Source organism: Elgaria multicarinata, chromosome 1 (assembly GCF_023053635.1).
Source record: "Elgaria multicarinata webbii isolate HBS135686 ecotype San Diego chromosome 1, rElgMul1.1.pri, whole genome shotgun sequence".
Taxonomy (NCBI): Eukaryota; Metazoa; Chordata; class Lepidosauria; order Squamata; family Anguidae; genus Elgaria; species Elgaria multicarinata.
In genome coordinates, this window is record NC_086171.1 from 178046854 (window position 1) to 178068873 (window position 22020).

Consider the following 22020-nt stretch of genomic DNA (forward strand, 5'->3'; position numbering starts at 1 on the left):
CATACACACACTCCAATTGAGGACATCTGATGAAAAGGCTCTCATCTAGTCCATGAAAGCTGACACAATAAATCTGTTAGTCTTTAAGGTGCTTCAGAGCTGTCATTGTTCTTCCTGCACCACCACAGAACAGCATGCTACATCTATGGCATTCTAAACATGTATACATGAACTGATGTGAGGACGTGGATGCAAAGGCTATTATTTCTGTGTTACGGTTTTCTGTTTGACCTTGGGAGAGGTGGCAATCCCGTTCAGCTAGCTTACCTTCAGTTCCTCCCCTTTGTATGGTGTTATGATGAGATGAAGGAAGCTACTTAGAGAACGATGTATATAGAACCTGGTAAGGTATCTGAAAGTCAGCTCTTTGCCTTATGTGCCATGGCTGAAGTTGAACACAGCTCCAATAATGCCCAGTTGGTTCAGGCATCCTGGATAGATTCCTATATCCTGGCTGGAAAGGGCTAAGAGGGAATCCCATTTCATTTGCATACAGCAGTGTGAATCTTATATGTTTGGGAATGAGGCTGTATCACTATCACCAGAGAGCCATGACGCTAGTATATTGATGCTCCTTGCCAATTTCCCTACCCAGCCATAGATGTGACCGGGGTGCAGCATCTACACCCACCCTCTCACATCCTCCCATGCAGCTGCAACTCCAACGAGTGGGAACCCAGCCCCCGTGCCAGAACTGCATTCGCCCGTCCCTTCCAGCCTGGTCACGCTGGATAATGTTTCACCCACAGGGCCAAGCAGAGGCCCTTTCCTCGCCAAGCACTACAATTTCCAGCCACAGTAAATTAAACAGCAGGAACTTGCGGAAGAGCTGCTGGAGAGATGTGGCAGCGACCCGCAGCTTCCTATGCTCCCAGGCAGGTCATGGTCCAGGACAGCTGGTCCCGGCTGGCCCTTGACTCACAGGGATCGTATGTCCCAAAGAGAGTGGGAAAGCAAAAACCCAAGCCAGTTCTGCTCCCACGTTGCTGGGGTGCATGACGAAATTATGCTGTAGCTGGGAAACAAACAGATTCTCCTCTGCCATTCTTCAATAGGGTAAGTGAAGAGTGTGGCAAAACGATTCATGAGGAGGAAATGCAAGGAAAACTGCACACTAAGGGTGCTCTAGGTGATCCCTCTGAGAGTTAAAGGGCTATTAGTACTATCAATCGAAAGGCAATCTGCAGTTATTTCATCTTTCCCTCTTAATGGATTATTTATTTATTTATTATATTTCTATGCCACCACAAGACCCTGTTCAGACAACATGCGGTTAAGCCACAGCGGTTAAGCATTTTGAGCTAAACATTACAGCTTAGTGTGTCATGTGAACCATGACTTAGCATGTCGTATGAACCATTCTTAACCATGGTGACTACATAACCACGGTTTAACGACACTCACTAACCATTTGCTGCAAAAGGGCCTAACCATGGCTTAGCGTGTTTTCTGCACAAGTAATGGAAGGCAGTAGTTATTAAGTAGTACTATATAAAGTGCCAATAAGGCACACAACTACTCCAAACACCAATAAAAGGTGATAATTATCAAATAACCCATTTATTTACAATTTATAAGGATATATAAAACCAACTGATGTGTCTCAAAGTGGTTAACCATCACAATGTTGGGTACTATAACAACCAATCATATATATCATATATGCAAGAATACAAATCTAATACAGTCCAACAATATTACAGACTTTCATAACATTTAGCACCTGAGACAATACCATCAATAATATAAGTACAGAAATAGGGTTTCGTCTCTTTTTCTATTCTTGTCTGCGTTGTCAATACATTGAATGACAGGAATTTGCAATTAAACTTCCTGTTTCCGCTGTTCCAGCTTCTTCGGACTCAATGCCATATCAGGTAATACCCTCATTAGAGCTGTTTCTGTCTTGGGGAAACAATCCCTCCAGTAAAACTCAGCTTCATTTGTTTGTTCTAGTCTTTAACAGACCGCAGGTTGCAGCAACACCTAAAACCATTAAAGACAATAACATAGGGCAGTTTTCAGTGCTGCTACTGGGCCTCCGCTTGTTCTATTGTGCCTGGAAATGAGCAGAAACTTTCATTGACAGAACGGGGCAGGTCACCAGAACTCCCTTCTGTGAGCTCTGCTGACCTGCCCCACTCAAAAAATGAGCCTTTCTACTCTTTTCCAGTTGCTCCAGGAACCACTAGCTTCCTATGGCACTAGAGTTGTGTCCCACTGGCATGTGGGCCATGTTGGATACTGGCCATTATAAAACAGAACATTAAAAATGTTATGTTTAAACAGAATAAAACTAAAGCAAAAACCAGGGTAAATGCCAGCAGCAGTGCAAAGACCGAAAAGCACAATAACATGATTTTTGAAATGGAGGCACTGAAAAGTAAGAAAGGGCAAAAAAGGCAGAAGAGGTGGGAAAACAGGGGAGAGAATGAATGGAAGACAACGTTGTCTTGGACCCCCAAGGAAATTCTGTGAAAGAGGCAGGGTGATTCCACAGTCAAAGCCTCACCCTGGAGCATCGTTCAGGTCTGGTAGGGTCACCTTTTCTCAATAGGTCAGGGCTGGCCTGAGCTGTGAGTGTGGCGGCACAAGGGGGAGCTGTGCTCCTGGGGTTGCTGGTGCTCTAATGAAGCGTGTGCTGACTCTTCATCCTGTTATCTGATGTAAGCTCCCTGCCTACAACTATCTCTGTCCCAGCTCCAAGAAATCCCATTCTGCCCGCCCTCCCACTTCTCATTTATCTATGTGATTTCAGTTGCAACCAGCTAAAGATTATACTTTGTGTTGTCGAGGTCTGGCAGGGGTCCAAGTAGTAGATGCAGAGACAGTGTGTTAAAGCACATCCTTGTAAATAAACATTGCAAATTACACAAAAACTAGACATTATCATTTTAACCAATAATTCCAATGTAATATATTACTAATAACTAACAGTAAAACTCTCTCTCTCTCTCTCTCTCTCTCTCTCTCTCCCTCACACACACACACACACACACACACACACCAACCCATCACTATTTCTACCCTTATTTCTACATAGCATATATCAGGGATCAGCCATTTGTGGCCCTCCAGATGTTTTGGCCTTCAACTACTATCATTCCTCAGCAGCGGCAGTGCTGACTAAGGCTGATGGGAGTTGCAGGCCAAAAGATCTGAAGAGCCACAAGGTGCCTACTTCTGCTATATAGTCATAAGGTCTGTTCAGGCATTCTCCCGCATGTGATTCCAACTGCATGAGGGGGGAAAGAACGGGGCTGTGTGCATTGGCTATCCCCTCTCCCACTACGCTGCATCTCTGCTACTGCCTTCTGGATGTTAAATAACATGGGGAGACTACCAGGTAGAGAGGCCCCCCAACTTCAGAAATGCCTCTCCAACAGGTGGAAGGTGATGACAGGGACATGACAGAAGGGGCAAAGGCAGCACACAGGGCCCTGCCCTGCCCTCTCCTGTGATTGGAATCATGTGAGGGCAAGAATGCCTGAATAGGGCTGGCTATTGTCCAGGGCTGGGCAATCTATAGCCTTCTATATTTTGGCCTACAACTCCCATGAACTCTAGCCAGCATAGCCAATGGTGAGGGATCATGTGAATTGCAGGCCAAACATCTGGAGGGTCACAAGTTGCCCACACCTGGCTTAGTCACTTTATTTGGATATTGCCGACGAGACCACGTCACACCAGTCCTTTTCCAGCTTCATTGGTTGCCAGTCCAGGTCTGGGCCCGATTCAAAGTGCTGGTATTAACATTTAAAGCCCTAAACGGCTTGGGGCCAGGCTATCTGAAGGAACGCCTCTTCCCGTATGTACCTGCCCAGACCCTAAGGTCATCCTCAGGGGTCCTTCTCCGCAAGCCCCTACCAAAGGAAGTGAGGCAGGTGGCTACCAGGAGGAGGGCCTTCTCTGCTGTGGCACCCCGGCTGTGGAATGAGCTCCCTAAGGAGGTTCGCTTGGCACCTACATTATATGCTTTTAGACGCCAGGTGAAGACCTTTTTATTCTCCCAGCATTTTAAGTCTATAAATAAATTTTAACTTGGTGTTTTAAATTTGTAATTTTGCATTGCTGCTGTTTTTATCTGGTTGAGCATTTATATTGTATTTTATATTATGGTTTTATACTGTTGTTTTATACTTTGAATGTTTTTAATTTTTGTGAACTGCCCAGAGAGCTCCGGCTATTGGGGGGTATAGAAATGTAATAAATAAATAAGTAAATTGCTTTTCTGTATTGTTCCCCGTAAAGCTATTCACAACAAAGCATGTTAATCCATGGCTGAGCAAACAATGGATGGCTACTATTGCAATTACCCATAATGCCCTGTAGAGTGGCTACTTAGGAATCACCAAAAAGGGAGATCAAAGAGAGCAGTATTTTGCATAAAATTACATATGCTAATTTATAAGTGTAGATGCATATTTAGAAATAATTATTATAATTCAAATAGAAATAGAATACATCCCACCATACTGTTGAAGACTGTGACCAGGTGACTGGTATGCCTGCCACCACAGGTGCTAGTGGATGATGGCAACGTGTCTTATGGTTCATTATCTTTAAACTGGAATTGGACAGGACAGCAGTCCAAATATACGACACATTCAAATCGAGGACTGTCCTCTGGCAGCCCTTCAAATAGAGGACTATCTTCTGTAAAGTAGGACACTCAGCCACCCCAAGTGTGTCACTACATGGCACTGTCAGCAAGTATAATAGCAGTCAGTTTCTGCCTCTCAGAGCACTGGAAAAGGGACTTGGGGCATTATCTCCAGTGGGCCCTTGTCAGTTGCCCTAGGATGCTGCTTGCCGGTGCTGGTCTTGACCTCTGGCATCTGTATCTGCCCTGCACTCTCTCACCGTTTCCTTCCCACCAACAATATACAACTTCTCCTGCCCTGAGACCCTGTGGCAGCTTGTCCGTATATCTCTCCGCTTTCCACTGGGCTGTCTTTCCCTCAGCCGTCTTCAGTTGACGTTTCTCTCTGTCCCCTTCCTTCAACCAGCTTGCATCTAGCATTTATTATTTACTTCCACCATTTACAAACCTGCCTTTCTATAAAATATTCAAGCCAGCTTACAATCAAGAATAAAACAAAATGCAACTGGAAAAACAAGAAATGGATAATACCAACAACGATCGGTTGCTCTTCCTGCCCTGAGGGCCTGTGGGAAAAGGCAGCAGAGAACAGTGGGTGGCGGATCATGAGCACCACCTCCTTGTGCAATTACCAATGGCAAACAAGGCACAGCTCTCTCAGTCTGGGGGCACTCTCTGTGGCTGTACCTCCACCTCACTCTCAAATAGCTTTTCCTAGCCTGTCGCTGAGATCACAAAAGGTCTAGCTGTTGTGCAGTGCCTTCGAGCTGAATGCGTGCGTACAAACAAACAAACAGCCGTGGAAGCCACCATCTGCCCTCGCGTTCACCTCTGGTACATGTCACGCCATTAGGCATATTGCAGCCTTTCCCCTCCCCTCCGCCAGTAATGATTTTGCCCACCCCCACCCCCGCCTCCAGCGCATCGGTCGTGACATGACCCATCATCTCAGGAGCTGCCAGGCTGACTCCAGAGCTCCCATCTGTCAAAGCAGTCAGGTTACCAGCAGTGCTGGATAAATGCCTGACAATCCATCTGCCTCCTCGCATTTAAACGCAACACAGCCCTAGCTGCAGTGGCAATGACAATGGGAAAGAAAGAGCAATGCTAGGCCCTGACAAGGCAGGTGTGTGTGTATGATGGGGATTGAATTGGAAAACGTTCTGGAAATTTTTAGGTTAGTTGTATAGAGTGATCTGCATCGGGTGGGTGGGGGAGGAATCACTTTGCATCGGAAAATGTTCTGGTGCCCTAGATAGCAATCTAATTTAACATGTATACTTTACATGTATTTTGCAAACAACAACAACAACAACAACAACAACAACATAGCCCATAGACCTGAGATATTAAAACACACTTATGGGGCAATCCCCATGTTTAGATAGAAAAAAGTCCTTCCAATCCCAGCATTCCAATCCAGGTTTTACTAAACATGTGAAGAAGGGTGCACACTAGCTCCACCCCCTTTCATTGCCATTTTCATCACCCTTCCTTTATTTATTATTACTTTTAATCTACCCAGTAACAAAAGTTCTCTACATGTGGGTGGTGGCTTTCTTAAGGAGGGAGCTTCCTCTGTCTGTGGAGACTCTCCATGCAATTGGGAATCCAAAATCATGCGGAGAGCTCCACAGGACACAGGAGCCCGTCCACCTCAGAAGTCATCTTCCACATGTAGAGGGCAACAGAAATAGTGACAGAGGGGCTGTGGCTAGTGCATTCCCCCCTCCTTGTGCATTTAGGGCCCAATTTAGGTGGCGTTTATAGCCCCGCCAAACTCCTTTGCAGTGATTTTTTATAGATAGGCTTCGGAGCTCCTCTAATTGCCTGCTGGTGAAGGGTTAGGAGCTTGAGAGGCCTATGGAGCTGCCAGATCCTTGACCTCTCCTAAGAATGTCCAGATTTTGTGAAATCTGTCCTGTGTATGTTTCATGGATTGTGCAGTGTCATTTGTTTTGGCAACTGGTCATATTTAGCCTGGAGAAGAGAACATTGAGGAGAGACATGATAGCACTCTTCAAATACTTGAAAGGCTGTCACGCAGAGGAGGGACAGAATCTGTTCTTGATCATCCCAGAGTGCAGGACACAGAATACTGGGCTCAAGTTACAGGAAGCCAGATTCTGGCTGGACATCAGGAAAAATGTCCTGACTGTTAGAGCAGTATGACAATGGAACCAATTACCTAGGGAGGCCGTGGGCTCTCCCACACTAGAGGCATTCAAGAGGCAGCTGGACAACCATCTGTCAGGGATGCTTTAAGGTGGATTCCTGCATTCAGCAGGGGGTTGGACTCGATGGCCTTATAGGCCCCTTCCAACACTAGTATTTGCCTGCAAATAAATTTGCATAAATTTCAAGAAAGTAAAAAAATATATCCAGAAGTTAGTGTACTTCACATAACCTTGGGGGGGCAGATCACACAGGTTGGATTCTAGAAATTCAGACTCATTTTAGTCCGTCTCAAATTTCTCCATCATCCCTAACCTCTCCTGTCCTCAACTTGCCTGTGATCATCCCGCCCCCTCCTGCTCTCCATATCCTTCCTGAGGTCAGAGCTCAGGCGAGGAGCTGCTGCAGAGCTTTCCGTGGTGACAGGGAGGAGCTGTAGAGTTCCATGATCCAATTTCCTCCTCCCAGACTGGAGCTCTGTCTCTGGCCTTGGGAGAAGGGAACCTGCAGCATCCTATGTCATCCCAGATGCTGTCAAGGGGTGACAAAACTGCTCAATGAACATTGGTTCAGAATGCCGGAATAGGACTTTTGGGTTGATGATATTTCTGTATCTTTTTCTGTTTTATAATTAAGTTTACTGTTTTTGTATCTTTTCCTGTTTGTATTCTGGTCTGTTGACTGTAGTATATAAAATAACCTCCCAATTTTCACTTCTGTAAATGTTGACTAGTTCATTGCCTAAAGTTGACAACGTGAAAATGATCCAAACAGTTTACATCATTTAACAGTTAAACTATCAGAGAATGTGGCCAGGAGAGTATGAAATTACCAAAATAGCAAACCTTATCTATAGTTCTGGTTCCCCAGCCATATGCCATGATAATAATAAACGCACCTAGTTAGTAGCTTCAGATTTCATCTCTAAACATACGCCCATGGAAATATGCTTGCTGAATTCAACAGATTTTCTTCCAAGTAAACATGTTTACAATCAGGCAGAGAAGATGGGGTTTATTCTGCCTTTGCTAACTGGGGAGGGGGTAGACATGGTGGTGGTGGTGACGAATCCCATAACTAAACAGAAGCATTAGAAGCGTTTGAGGTGGTCCAAGTCTCACATTACAAGGAAGCTAGGGACCGTTCACCTTCCTTAGCTTGTGTGACTTCCCCATTAGCTACTGTTTTTAGAAGGTTACAGGGGACCCACTATTTGGTTAACATTGGAGGGAGTCTGGGGTGGGTCCTTTGGATTTCATGATGGACTCCCTTATTCCCCCACCCCACTCCTCCTCCAATAATTCAAGCACAGAGCTGATCTGGCAGAATCAATGACTCTCTGCCCACCTATTCCATCCAGGCAGTGAAGGCTGGTGGCTCCGATATCAATGCAGCAGTGAATCTGCTCCGGGGTTTGGTCATAACCAGTCAGAACTCTAAAGGAGCTATCCAGCATCAAAGCACCTTTAGAGTTCTGAGTGGTTCTGACTGAAACCGTGAGCAGATTTGCTGCCCCACTGACATCGGAGACACCAGCTTCCACTGCATCCAGGGAGTCCTTTCTTGTAAAGCTCCTTCATGGGCCCATAATCCTGTTACGTCAGACATGCTGTCTATTCTTCTCCTCACAGGCCCCAGGGCGGATTTGCATCCCATGCCTTAATGGGACTAATTCCATTGCATTCCAGTAATGTGGCTTTATTATTACACTCCCCTCTGGAGCCACTGAACTGGGGGCACAATAAAGGTTTCCTGAAGATGCAGTGTGAGTCAGTAACAGATCCCAAGCTTCATCCTTCCAAATCCTAGAAAAAGCTTTACCTGTAGTCACTGTCCAGTATGCCAGTTCCCCGCCCACCCCAGAAAACGCATCTGCCCCAAAGACTAAGGCAACTGGTTAAAAATTGATAAGGTGGATGCCATAGCTCTGATGGACATTTTCTTTGAAACTGTTCTCCCTTTAAAAAAAAAAATGAAATTCAAGAGGATCATGAAGCAAAGGTACTCACTACTTTTAAAAAAAAGAGGAGCAAGATGCATCTAAGAACATGCATTTCTATCTATCTCTTTAAATGATGGGAAGAAGCAATATCTCTTAACAATGTACGTGCTTTGCAGGCAAAAAATCCAGATTCAGTCCCTTGAATCTCTAAATTGGATTGAGAAAGATTCCAGTCTGAACACTCTGGAGAGCCATTTGCCAGTCAGTGTGGACAATACCAAGTTAGACAGATCAAAGTGTTGCTTGATATTAATTTTAATTTTTTAATTTTTGTGAACCACCCAGAGAGCTTCAGGTATTGGGTGGTATAGAAATGCAATAAAAATATAATATAATATTAGGCAGTAACCTAGGTCCCTTACAAAATGGTGTGGGAGGACAGAATAGTTGTGTTGTTCATAATTATGATGTCATAGTCACTATCCAATAGGTGCCCATAATGTTTGTACATTGACATTCTATACAGCACTTGGAATCAAGGGTGGATTCCTGCATTGAGCAGGGGGTTGGACTCGATGGCCTTGTAGGCCCCTTCCAACTCTGCTATTCTATGATTCTATGATTCTAAGAAATACTTGCTGGAGGAAGAATGGCATTGTCTCAGCATCAGGACCAGCAACAGAATTATCTATCTCCCTTTACCCAGGCATACACTATATAAAACTGAATTAGGGTTACTAGATTTAATATTGGCCTGGCCACTCCATTCCTGAGTAATCACAGTCGCCTGCCACTCACCTTTTTAAAAATGCTAGACCAATATGAGCCTGTAAACCATAATCTTCATGTATGGCATCTGATAGATGTGCAGATGTTCCTCTCGCTGTCTTAGCACAGTATTGCCCAATGTCCCCTCTTATTCCTGAAAGATGTACTGACACCCCACAGCATAAGACTAAGCTGCAGGACACATTTAGGGTGCTCTCAGGCATTGAGATATATTTAAGACAAGTCATTTCTCTAAGGGTAATAAAAATAACTATTCAGCCATTTGGGGCGGTGGGGGGGGGGGAGATTCTAACTAAACCAAGACGTACACAAAAAGGGAGAGGAGTCTCAGAATGCTATAGAAAGGTTTATTATACAAAAGCCCACCTTTCTATAGCATCCTGAGATTTCTTTCCCTTTTTATGTAACTAAACCACTGTCCTCTCCTAGATATTAACTTAGTTAGTGGGCATTCCTCCCTCTAATAGCAAACTCAGCTGGTGAGTGCCAACAGGATTGTATTCAAACAGAGCATGCTCAGAAGGACCCCAAGATTTGCAGAATTACCACCCCAAACACCACCCTTTAGAAAAAATACTAAAGGAGCAAAAGAGAGAGCGAGAGAGGCCCAAACACCCCAATTGTCCACATTACCCTGAGGAGGACTTTGATTCAGATAGGTCAAAGGTCTCCCCACTTCAGGGGGAGCTCTTTATATTCCCTTCTAAAACGTTTTAGCCTGAGGATGTATCTCTCTTATCATCTGATTCTGAGGATGTCTCCCCTGCAGTTTATCCTGTCCCTCAGCCATGCAGGACATGACACTGGCCCATTAAGAAGTATAATCAGCAGCAGGGATGGAGCCAACAAAAGACCAGGCTCTGCTAGACAGCTTAAGGTCTCAGTTGACCACAGTCCTTTGCTGAGACAACAGTGCCTAATATCAGAATACGTCAGTCAGCACTTCATGCAGTGTGCTATCCAAGGTTCTGATGTGACTTCTGCCTTATCTGATGTGATCCAGAACAGACAGTGAATGCCTGTGCTGCAGTCCACTTCCCCTGAGCATTTTCAGTGGCCACACAACGCTAGATGATCGTTGCAGCCAGAGAGTGAAAAAAAAACAACCAGGAGAGGGTGCAATGGAGTATCCTGGAAAAAGGCATGGCTGGCTGGCACACTGAATAGAATCACTGCACATATCAACACTTTGTTGCAGGTCCCACTTATATAACTTAATAGTAACCCAAAAAACCACTTATATATCAATTCCCAATTAAGCGCACAATCCTGGTTGGTGTCAGGATCAATCCTGTTCTTCCTAGTGTGGAGAAAGGGATTTGGGGAAATCAGGCCCTGAATCTGGAGGAGGAGGAAGAGGAGGAGGAGGAGGAGGAGGAGACAGGAAGCAGAGATTCTCCAAGACTCTTCAGGAGGAGTCAAGGGTGAATCTTCCCAGGAGCTTATTGGACAGGATGCTGAAAACTCAGACACTATTCCATCACACACACCCCATCTCTGGGAACTCAGTCTCTGTCAGAGGGGGAGAGTGTTGGATCCTGGAATGGATCCTGGTTATGTTTTCCATTGATTGCTGAGGATCTGGAGGAACAGAGGACTCAGCAGAAACTTAAAGGTCAACTCTACACCTGGACATTGAGTGTCATAATTGAATAATTGTCTAACTGATTGTCTTCAATTAAGGGTTGCAAGGAGTTGCATCATTGTACAGGTTGTCTATAAAAGTAAATGTATTTTCAAGTGCATGTATAACTTCCATGTCCCTCATGTGAGCTATATTGACTGACCGTTTGTAAGTATTTGTATCTGTACTGCCATAACTAAATTATATATTTATTTGCCAGTAAAAAGGTTTGTTTTAACCTACATAAATCTCTGTCTTAATTCACGTCTTTGCTGACTTGGCTGAGAACCGCTGTAATCTCTGCTAGTCTCTGTAGGGCCCAGACAGAGACTTAACACAAAAGGTTATGTGCCAGAAACCCAGTCTGTGCAATAACTAAACAGCTTCTAAAGCCATAACTCAACAGAGAGGACATCAGAGTTGACAGATCCCAGAGTCTGCAGCAGGGTCAAGAGGGTGGAGGTGAGAGGAGGTGAGAGGCAGACCATTATGGTAACCACTCACCAGAAGCTTCTCCAAAAAGACCCTCCCTGAGGTAACGTGCCTGTTGGACTGCAGGGGAAACTGTCAAGTTTTAGTTGATAGGCAACTGCATTGCTTTGTTAGGTTAATCAAGCTTAGAGGATGTCTCCTAGCATTCACACTCCCATCAGGTGTGAAGAGATGTTTATTTGTTGAATAAAGCTTTGCGGATTACACAGCAGACCTCTTTATTGTCTTGCATCTCAGCAACTGCTGGCTGGGGAATGTTATAGGTTGTAGGACTTTTTTCTGTATAGGATTGCACCTTAAGATGATTAAAGCAAGCTCTGCTTCTGCCTTCAATCAGCATCATGGATATCATACATGAACATGCATGGGTGTCACTAAAATGTGATGAATAATAACAAATATGCTCCTTAAATTAGGAAAAGTGAAAGAAAGAGCACATAAGAGTGCAACCTACCTTGGCAGTTTGAGATAACTGACCTCATTCACCCCTTGAGACTATGGGTATACTGTGACATTTTTCTCATGGAAATTCTGTGTTTGTCTCAACATAATTAACTGTTCAAACTAGTACAACAGTAGAGGAAGACTGAATGAATATGTCTCCCTATGGGAGCTTGTCTACCATGGATCAACCTACAAATCTCTCAAAATTTGGTGGACCTCTTTCATGGAAGAGAAAGACATTTACAGCTGTATTAATTATATTAGCTGGAAGACCGGAGAGACTTTGATCAGAGAAACATCCTTGGAAAGAAAGGGCAATTGGCTTAGGAATTAATATTATAAAAAAAGACAGTATGAGAAAATAAAGGGATAATTACTAAGGGTGTGCAAAGTGGGTGCTCTCTGCCTCAAAATTTGAGCCAGAGCTCCACTGAGGTGATTCTCTGCTCCAATTTTGGAGCAGCTCGCCTTACTCTGCCCTAATGAATTACCCGTTGGAGAACCACCCCTTTTTAGATAACGTCTCTAATCAATGGAATTTGATCAAATGAATACAGATCCTAATTTTTAAAGATAAAAAGATAAAACTTGGCACTGCGATAGCTCTTAGAGGGCTTTAGCCCTGCCAAGTTTGAATCAGATTGGTTCATGCTTTGATTATTAGGAATTTTTAAAATGGAAATTAACACAAATGCTTTTGTAATTTTTAAAGATAAAGAGATGAAACATGGCAAGGTGATAGTTCTTAAGGAGGGCTTTACTCATACTATGATTGAATCAGATCTATTCATGCCTTGTTTTTTTAGGATATTTTTTTAAAATTCCTCACTCTAGCGTTCTCCAACCTGGTGCCCTCCAGATATATTGGACGGAGCCCCCCACTCCCCCACCCCACTGGAAGCCCAGCCACTACTCCCTCTCTCCCTCCCCCCATGCCCAGAATCAGCTGCAGTTAGTGTTTCCCACTCCCCTGAACACTGCTATTGGAGGAGAACACAATCACAGACAGCACTGTGGCAATTCCTAATTGGTTAGCCACAGAAGTCAATATCAAAGCTACCCCTCACCCCACTCAGCATCTTCCAGATATGGAGATATTCAGTTTACACACACACACACACACACACACACACACACACACACACACACACACCAAGATAATTCCAGAGACCTTAGAAGCCCCAATTGGGCACATCTCTGCTCTAATATTAATCGATGGGCTTGGAAGTGGCCAATCTCTACTCTGGAAGATCAAATGCTCCATGGATGTTTGCGGTTACCAGATAATTCTGGGGCATAGTGCACACCCCTAATAATTACTTTGATATGAAATCATAGCTACCATTTAACCAAGAAAATACAAGTTCAAAATACAGAATATCCTATCCCTTGTACAGCATAATTCTTCAGTTTATACTGCCATACCCAGTAATGCATTCTGGCTTGGATCCAGAGTAGCGCCTACTGGGTGGACGCTCACACTGGAACAAGGGGTGGAGAGATGACCTTCATGATTCTTCCTTCCCCCTGCATCCTTCTTCACCCTCTGAAAGGTTGCTGTGGAGGGCTGGGGGAGCCCTGGAGCAGCATGAGAAAAGATGCAGGGGGCTGCAGGGGAATCAATGAAGATCGTCTCTTCGTTCACTTTCTCCAGCAGGATCCCAGTGCCTTCTGTTCATGGAATGGCTGATCTGGGGGGCTTCCACACACAGTCTTCGGGGCGCCCCGAAAGCACTTCAGGGCGCCCCGAAACTCCTAGTGTAGCTACCTGGTCAGAAGAGACGGAGGCTCTCCACCCCGGGTGGCTCTTTCGCCGGCAGCAGGAGGAGGCCGGCGGGGAGTTGGGCTCGGAGGCAAGGAAGCCGCCGAGCCCTGGGAACTTTTCGCCACCGCCGCCACCGCCGCCTCTTCCTCCGTCTCTTCTGACCAGGTAGCTACACTAGGAGTTCTGGGGCGCCCTGAAGCGCTTTCGGGGCGCCCCGAAGACTTGTGTGGAAGCCCCTAGCGATCCAACCCACTGTGTGATGAGTTTAGGGGAAATGTTATTGCCCTGCAATAGAAGTTCTTCCTTCTGGGAGGGTGTCTGGATCCTTCACAGCAAATTTATATTTAATGTGTGTCTCTGTGTGTGTGTGTCTGCAAAAGAGCTCGAGTTAGGTGGATGAAAGAGACGGGAGGCAGACCACGTGCCAAAATTTTGCAGAACATCTGGAGAATAAACTAGGAAAATGGACTTCGATTTGCCTGTTACATTCTAAATTCAAGTTTTCTATCACTTCTGTTTTCTTTTTCTCAATATTCTGCTATTGGCCTTGAGATACAAAGCATTCTTTGTTGACATAAAAAGTAATTTTTGAAGCAGCCTTCACAATAATTGCCCTCTCATTTAGCTATAATGCTCAGTATTGATGGGACTGATTGATCAAGGGATATTTCTCGCACCACACTGTACCTCCAGGCATATTTAGCTAAACAGCCTCTATAAGTCTTAGCTGTGTTTTGCCCACAAATCAGGTTTTCAAAATAGGTCTGAGCCAAACATGTGCCTGTATAATCAGCTATGTGGAAAAATCCAACTGAGTTATTACACTTCTGTTTCTCCTGCTGCATTTTATTGGCTTGTAACTACTACTACTACTACTGCTACTACTTGTATGAGCATTAGGGTGTTCAAGCTGATCCATATTTAATAGCTGTGTTCACACATCATTTTATGCCACAAATGATGACTTCATAAGCCAGAATGTGAACGAAGAGTGTTCTAGTGTATGCAGCCAGTTCACTCTCACTTTGTCCTCTCTCTTCGCACAAGTGGGTGAAATAAGTAGGAAAGGAGAGCTTCTTGTTTTTGTTGGCTTATAAATCCAGGCTTATTTGAGAGTAATAAATCAGGATCGCAAGTTTGGACATCAAGAGAATCTCTCCCCTTTCTGGTTAGTTTATCCACTTGCACAAAGGGAGAGGCAAAGCGGAGAGGGGGGATCACATTCTGCTCATTCATATTCTGGTTTATTAAGCCATCACTCATGCATGCCTTACAGTGACATGAAAATGCAGCTATATTGTCCCAGTCATCTATTTAGGCCTATGTTGACTCTGTACTCAAAAGTTAAATTCTTTGTCCAGGCAATCCAAATTCTACTCCAAGAAAAGTTGAGTTCTGAGAGTCATCTGTATTACTTACACTAGTTGAGCAAAATCTGCACCATCAATATCATTTTGCAACTTTTATTATTAATTTTAATAATTTATTTTTGCTTTACTGATGATGGGGAGGGGAGGAGCTATGCAGGGTGCACCTTCACTCTCTTAGATAAATCTTATTCAACCACCTTTGGTTTCCGGGTTATCAACAAACATTGCCCATGCACATTTAAACATATCATCACAGCCATAAGGGCTAGAAAGAAACTTGATAGAGGGAGGAGGAGATGGAGGAGATGGAGAATGAGATTCTCAAGTAGCTGAATTCTGTGTCAAGCTTCACATTTTGCACTTTCTCTGCCTTGCATTGATACTCCGCTTAAATGACCAGGCTACCAATACTGGAATGTGAACGTCCATTCCTGAAAGCACTTAAGATTCTTCTACCATAGGTAATGATGTTCCCCCATTTATTTTGCTTCTGAAACAGCAGTCAAAATGTGACATGTCACAAATCTTAGACTATTAAAATATGCTGCTAGAATTATCTTAGCTTTAACTGGGATCGGTACATCCAGATTTCACTGTCAACACACCATCAAGTATTGCTCCCTAGGCAAACAACACAGGCTCCTCAAAATGTTATTTTGAATCTACTCTTATAAACCCCACTGTGTTTAATGAGACTAGCTCCCAAGCAATTGCATACAATTTTAGCCACAATAAGTGAGTGTGAAGAAGAACACTATTTCAACTCCATTTGTAAGATGAGCCATGACTTTGGAGTTGAATATCCTAAGGACTAGAAACTTGCAGTTCCCTCCAAATATTCTAGTACATTTGAAAACACCATGCACTTGTCTACATAGCTAGAATGTTGTGTCTTTAACATGCATGCCTCAACTTACAAGTACAATCAATGTACCACTTATAGCACAATCCTGTATATGTTTACTTCAAAGTTAAGTCCCACTGTGTTCAGTGGGACTTACGCCACACTCCGTAAGTGTGTTTAGGGTTGCTGCTGTAATTAATTAAAAGAAGCAAGCTCACAGTTGTTTACATCCATTGTTTACATCGAAATCTGTGCTTTGAGGGAAGGGTTCTTCTAGTCACCAACACAGAGGTTTTGTCATAATTGATAGTCAAACCACTTTCTAAAGTGTACGTCCCAAGACAAGACAGTAATTGATGACAGCATCTAAGAGTCTGTGAGAGAAGAACTATTTTGTCTATCTACATAAGAACTACTACTAATCTCCCACCAATGAAGCAATCCTTTCATAAATAATATTATTTGAAGGAGAGTATAACTATAAGAAACCAGATTCCATAGGCATTTTAAACTGGTACCTGTGTCTTTACCCCTGAAGGTAGAAAAGTAGCTGCTGGGAAGGGAGGGGGAGAGATTGAGCAGAAAAACAGCTGGAGGGGAAAGAGTTAAGCAGCCCCCTCCTCCTGTTAGACTTTTCCTCAAGGCTGCAGCTTCCCAGGACTGCTTTTGTTTCCAAAAGAAGACATGGGGAGCAGGGAATACATGTCACTGTAGATCATGCATAGTTAAGGCTTAGCCTTCATTCTATCCAAAACACCATCTTACAGTTCTTCTCATGCTTTCAGAACCTGTCCTTAAATAATATATCTGGTGCTTATTATTTAAGAATACCAAGCAAAATCATAAAAACCTGTCCATCAGTGAAGGCCTGACTATTCCAGAATTGCATCACCTACTATGAAATCCTATAATAACTACTCAGAAGTAAGCCTGAATGAGTTTAATGAGTCTTGCGCCCAGGCAAATTTAGATAGGATTGCAGCCTATAGAATATCAAGCTCTTTCCATTCCTTTAACAAACGGCAAATAAACTCCAAATTCCACTTTATTCAATATCTATCATAACATCCAAACTGCACGGCCCACTTTTTATTGTTATTATAAAAATAAAGAGTTTCTACCTAATAAGAAAACTCCCAAAAGGAAACTTTTGATGGTTTGTGATAGCTGTCTTCCACCTTAGAATTACTGTAAAAATTACTGGGGGAAATCCCAGGCGTATTTAGAAATAATGATACCATCTATGATACTTCCTCCACTATGGGATACATAGTGAAATGTTCATGCCAATCTAATTGTTCTCCTCTCATTTCAAACTACCAAATTGCAGGGGGCAAGATGTTTACCCAACCAGGCACCACCGCCATCAGCACAGAGAATACCAAGCTATGGATAAATGCTTCAGAAATTTGACACTGATCTCTTCTTCCTTCACTCCATGGGACCGACTCACTTTTAGTCCGATCGTCTAAACTCAGGAATCTTGAAGTGCCATATACCTAGCCTATTCAAAACCACTTGTCAGACTGCCTGTTTATAATGGTCCATCCTGATCTTAAAATACACAAATGATCTTCAGCAGGATTAAGTCCTACTGTTTTGCTTCTACAGCCCCAAAATCAAGGCAAAAAGAAGGATATGACCGGGTGGTAGAGAGAAACAACCATTTGCATTTTTAAATACAGAAAATGTTCGTACTACATTTGTTACCACAGCCAGTATTGGTTTTATATCTGGACAGTTTAGAATCCCAGCATTTTTTTTTATAGGCAACAAGGATATTCTTGACCATTTTATGTTGACCCATGTAATTGCCTGGGAATTCCCCACCAGGTGTTGCTGGAAGCAAAAGGGGGCTACACAGCCACTGAACAAATGATGAAGCCACCCCTGCTTTTTTGCTCATTCAGTGACATGACAAATACTGTTCCATGATACACCAACAAAAAGAGACCAAAGCTACTCTGAATTTAAACCTTGTTTAGAAAATATGGGATTATCCTTCTTCACCCACAAGTCAGTTGTCCAATAATGGCCACACAGATGGCTACCAATGCCTACATTCAGCACACAGAGGCAAACCCAAGCTCGCCTGCAACCAGCCATGTGCTATGCGTTCTGACCCATTGCCTCCTCATAAGGAAAAGATCCCTCCAGCATTTCTACTTACCCAGGCCTCTCAGGCTGAGTTCAGCCCCTTCAGTAGGGCTGGGCGGCGGCGGCTGCTGCTGCTGCTGCTGCTGCTGTGCATCACATGCATTCTCCTCCTTAGGGAGGCTGTTCCTCTCTTTCTCACTCTGTCGCCTGGTAGGCAGAGAAAGCACATCAAGTCAGTCACTCCATACCCATTATATATATTCAGTTAAATAAACACACTACCCAGGCATTTCCTTATAGTTCACTCCATTGTTCAGTCCCTTGTCCGGCCTCAGTAAAGACTTCTGAGCAGCTCCTTCTAGGAAGCACTGACTTCCTCAGCTGAAGGCCCCAACTCACACGGCACTGAATATTTCAGCTGAATTAAGCTATACTGACCTCGGCACATGGAGAGGCAGTCATGCAATGGTCGCACTATGGACCTCCATCTTATACTTCATCACACCTTTACTACAAAGCAGTAACATGATAGACACATGAGAAAGCAGTCATGCAACCCATTTACTATGTGTAAATCTCTGCATAGATCTACTTAAGCCAATTTCTTCACATGCCTGGGCCAGTGTCAAGGGTAGGCATGGTTGGGCACCTATCAATGGGCCCATGAAAAACAGCACCCTGGACTTGCTCTTCTTCACCATTGCAACCTGCTTGTTCACCTACCTCTTGCTTTGGCCCAGATCATGGTACTGGTGAAAAGGAGGCACAGTAGATGCCACTTACTCCTTGATCAGTAGCTGTCAAGCAAGCAAGTGACAGCAATGATAAGAAAGAAAAGGAGGTGAGAAGGTAGACCCCCTGAGGGAGGAGTCTCACTGAGGTGTCTTGCCCATGGGCCCTCAAAAATCTAGAACCAGCACTGCTGGCCCTAAGTGATATCTACCTACCTTGGTTTTAGCATTGGACTCTAAAGTGAAGTTGCTTCTCTTGTTACTGAACTGCTTCTCTCACTTTTGGCTCACACCTTCTGCAAATTTGACAAAATGCTAGCCTTTATCTTTTTTTTAAAAAAAAAAGCAGGATAGCTTGGGAGATTTCATTTCCTGTGGCATATCTGTTGGCATTTTGGTAGTAGGGGAGCAAACCAGGGACCATCCTCTCTTTCCATCCCTTTAAGCTGGGTGCCTCTGACTGATTCATCCAGTAACATTTCCTTACGATTTTACAGAGTGACACTTACCGATACTGGAAAGGGGCTACAGTGGCCATGATGGGATGGTTGTGTTGTGGAACAGAAGAAAAACTGATCGGTCCAGCATGTAGCACTGGCCCCTTATTCAGGTTGCTTGTGTCCAGCGAGATCACCTGAGGTTTATCTTCTGACTTGGATGCTCCACTTCCTTTGCAGCTGGCTTCTGAAACCCACTGGCCCTTCGCTGGACAGCTCTGAGGCCTCTTTGCAGTGGGTCCCTCTGAAGACCTGGACAACAAAGTCTCACTATACAAGCTGAGATAGGAAGGGCTCTTCCCTGGGAGGTGAGAGGCCTTTGCAGGTTCAGAAATGGTGCTGGATTTCCCGAGACCCTTCTTGACACCAAGGCTGATGCTGTCTTCCCCTTGTTTTGCGGTATCCTTGACTCTCTCTGTTGCCTGAATGACAGCTTTCTTAGCTGCTCCAGCAGCTCTGGAACTGGCCTTGGGCAGCCCACGGGGGCTGCTGCAGCCAGACGTCACGCTCAGGCTGAGACTGGAGTCCATCCCATCTGCCCCACCATGGCACTCAGCCCCCTCTGCCTGCCCAGGACTTGCAGCTGCTGGAGGCTTGAGAAGGAGCTTCTGCTTGGATCCTTTAGGAGCTCCACTGCTTGAGCCAACCAGCCCCTTCCCTGTCCTGGGCGATGATGCCCTCTGTGAGGGAACAGCTCCCACACTGTTCTGCCTTGGGGGCAATTTGGGAGATGCTGCCAGAGTGTGTATCTTGCTGTGGGATGCAGCTCTGGGAACAGGTATAGAGGAGGCATAATGGCTACGTCCAGCTGCATTCACATTGGCTGTTCCATTCATCATCAGCACAGCTTGGTTGGAGAAGGATCAATCTGAGAGAAGAGAAATGCAGAGCAAGTTAATCCTAGAGCTTCTGCAGCCAAGTCTGTCTGTCCCAGGGTTAGCCTCCCTCCAGCTTTCCTTTTACTGATCATTAGTTTAACTTTTTTCAAGTGGCCATCCATCAAGAAGGAAGGTCGCTACCCATATAATATTGATGCCAAAGCCTGGCAGCTCAGAAAATGAAAACAGTTGCTTGGATGTGCTAAAATTAGTATGCTGTCAGTTTTCCATGCCTTCATTTCATTTTTTAACATTTACATGATGTAAGGGAACAGTATGCTATCAAGTTATCATGACTTAAATTGTTTACAAGTATTCCAATAAAAAAATCAAAGTAAAGATCTGGATGTGATTGAATATAAACATTTAAACCACACAATAAGTGGATTTCATTTATTTTTTCCTCATCAAAACTTTCCATTCAAACTATTTTTGGCTATTAGGCCGGGGTGGGGGGGGTGGGGCTTTTCAAACATCATAGTGTCCTTTTTTCAGTTTGGTTTTCTAAAGTAAGTCAAACGTGCGGAATGAGATCCAAATAAATTTAAAGCATTTTAAAAAATCCAATAAATGCACATTACCAGAAAGTTTAATTTAAAATAAATAAATAAATAAATAAATGAAAACTCAATGCCCGGCACAAAAAACCAGTGCTGCCAAAATGTTGTTTTCTGTTAGTTTCTTCCTTCTGTTGTAAGCAACCAGGGAAATTCACAAGTAATTGAGGTTAGACAACTAGAGAAAGGAATCTTTTCCTAACTTCCCCATTTCTGATACTTGGTTTCAGTATATGTGAAGCAGACCCCAGTGCTGACTCAAGGAATGCTCCCACATTACAAAGCCCTTGGTTGCAGCTGGAAACTTGCATATCACAGCTAAGTCGCAACTCTGCTTCCCTTCACTGGAAATCCTACTGCCAGTGGGCAAGTGATAGACCCTATATGGCTTAGCATGTCACAAGAAGTGGGCTGCACACGCAATGCTTCCTTTTATCCCAGGCCAACGTTCTGATCTCCTCAGTATTGAAATGTGCTTCCAATATTAAGTCTGATTTTACACAGAGCATTTTGTCCTCATTAATAGAGCATTCAAATGACATAATGATGCCCCCACCCCCGCAATCCAAAACTGTAAACAGGGAAATCAGAAGTTGCAACAAGCAAACCTCTATCACAAAATAGCCACCATTTATAACAAGAACCATTCCAAAGAAACCCAAGTCATGTGTCTCAACAAGGTATGATCTCTCTAATATGTTGCCACAACAAGACTTCTCTTTATTACTAAGGGTGCAATCCTATGCATGTTTAGACAGAAACAGCTTCCAGCGAGCCAAGCCTTCTAAGAATCCCTCTAACAAATATTTTAAAATGTCACAGAAAGTTGTCACCTGACAGACAGAGGAGCACTAACTGCTGTGGTCCATTATAATACCTGTCTCCTATATTCCACTGTTCTGGCAATTCTCTGCTGCGCGGTTCTGTACCACTTTCTCCCAAGGGCTACCATGAAAAAGGTCAATTTCCAAGCCTCTGTGTAACAATTCAGCAGACTCCACTCCATGCTGCTTTGGGACTAACCCAGCTATAGGGACATCAGATGCTCCAAACAACTTTTAGGAACATAAAAAGAGCCACTAGCTAAACTAGATGGATCAAGGCTCCATCTCCTCCAGCATTCTATTCACACAGAATATTCACACAGTTCCTAGCTTGGGAGAAAGCCAGAAGACAAGGAGGCAACAGCACCCTCCCACTCATGTTCCCCAG

At 44.0% G+C, this 22020-nt stretch overlaps 1 protein-coding gene across 1 annotated transcript in view; it reads right to left on the minus strand.

Annotated features, from left to right (window-relative positions):
* Positions 1 to 22020, minus strand: part of NAV1 (neuron navigator 1) — a 327863-nt gene that overhangs the window by 226899 nt on the left and 78944 nt on the right. The window contains exons 2-3 of the mRNA XM_063143867.1: positions 19386 to 20241; positions 18219 to 18352 (exon numbers count right to left, since the gene is read on the minus strand). Of these exons, the coding sequence (XP_062999937.1) occupies positions 18219 to 18352; positions 19386 to 20212 (961 nt within the window). The 5' untranslated portion in view covers positions 20213 to 20241. The remainder of the gene's footprint in view (positions 1 to 18218; positions 18353 to 19385; positions 20242 to 22020) is intronic.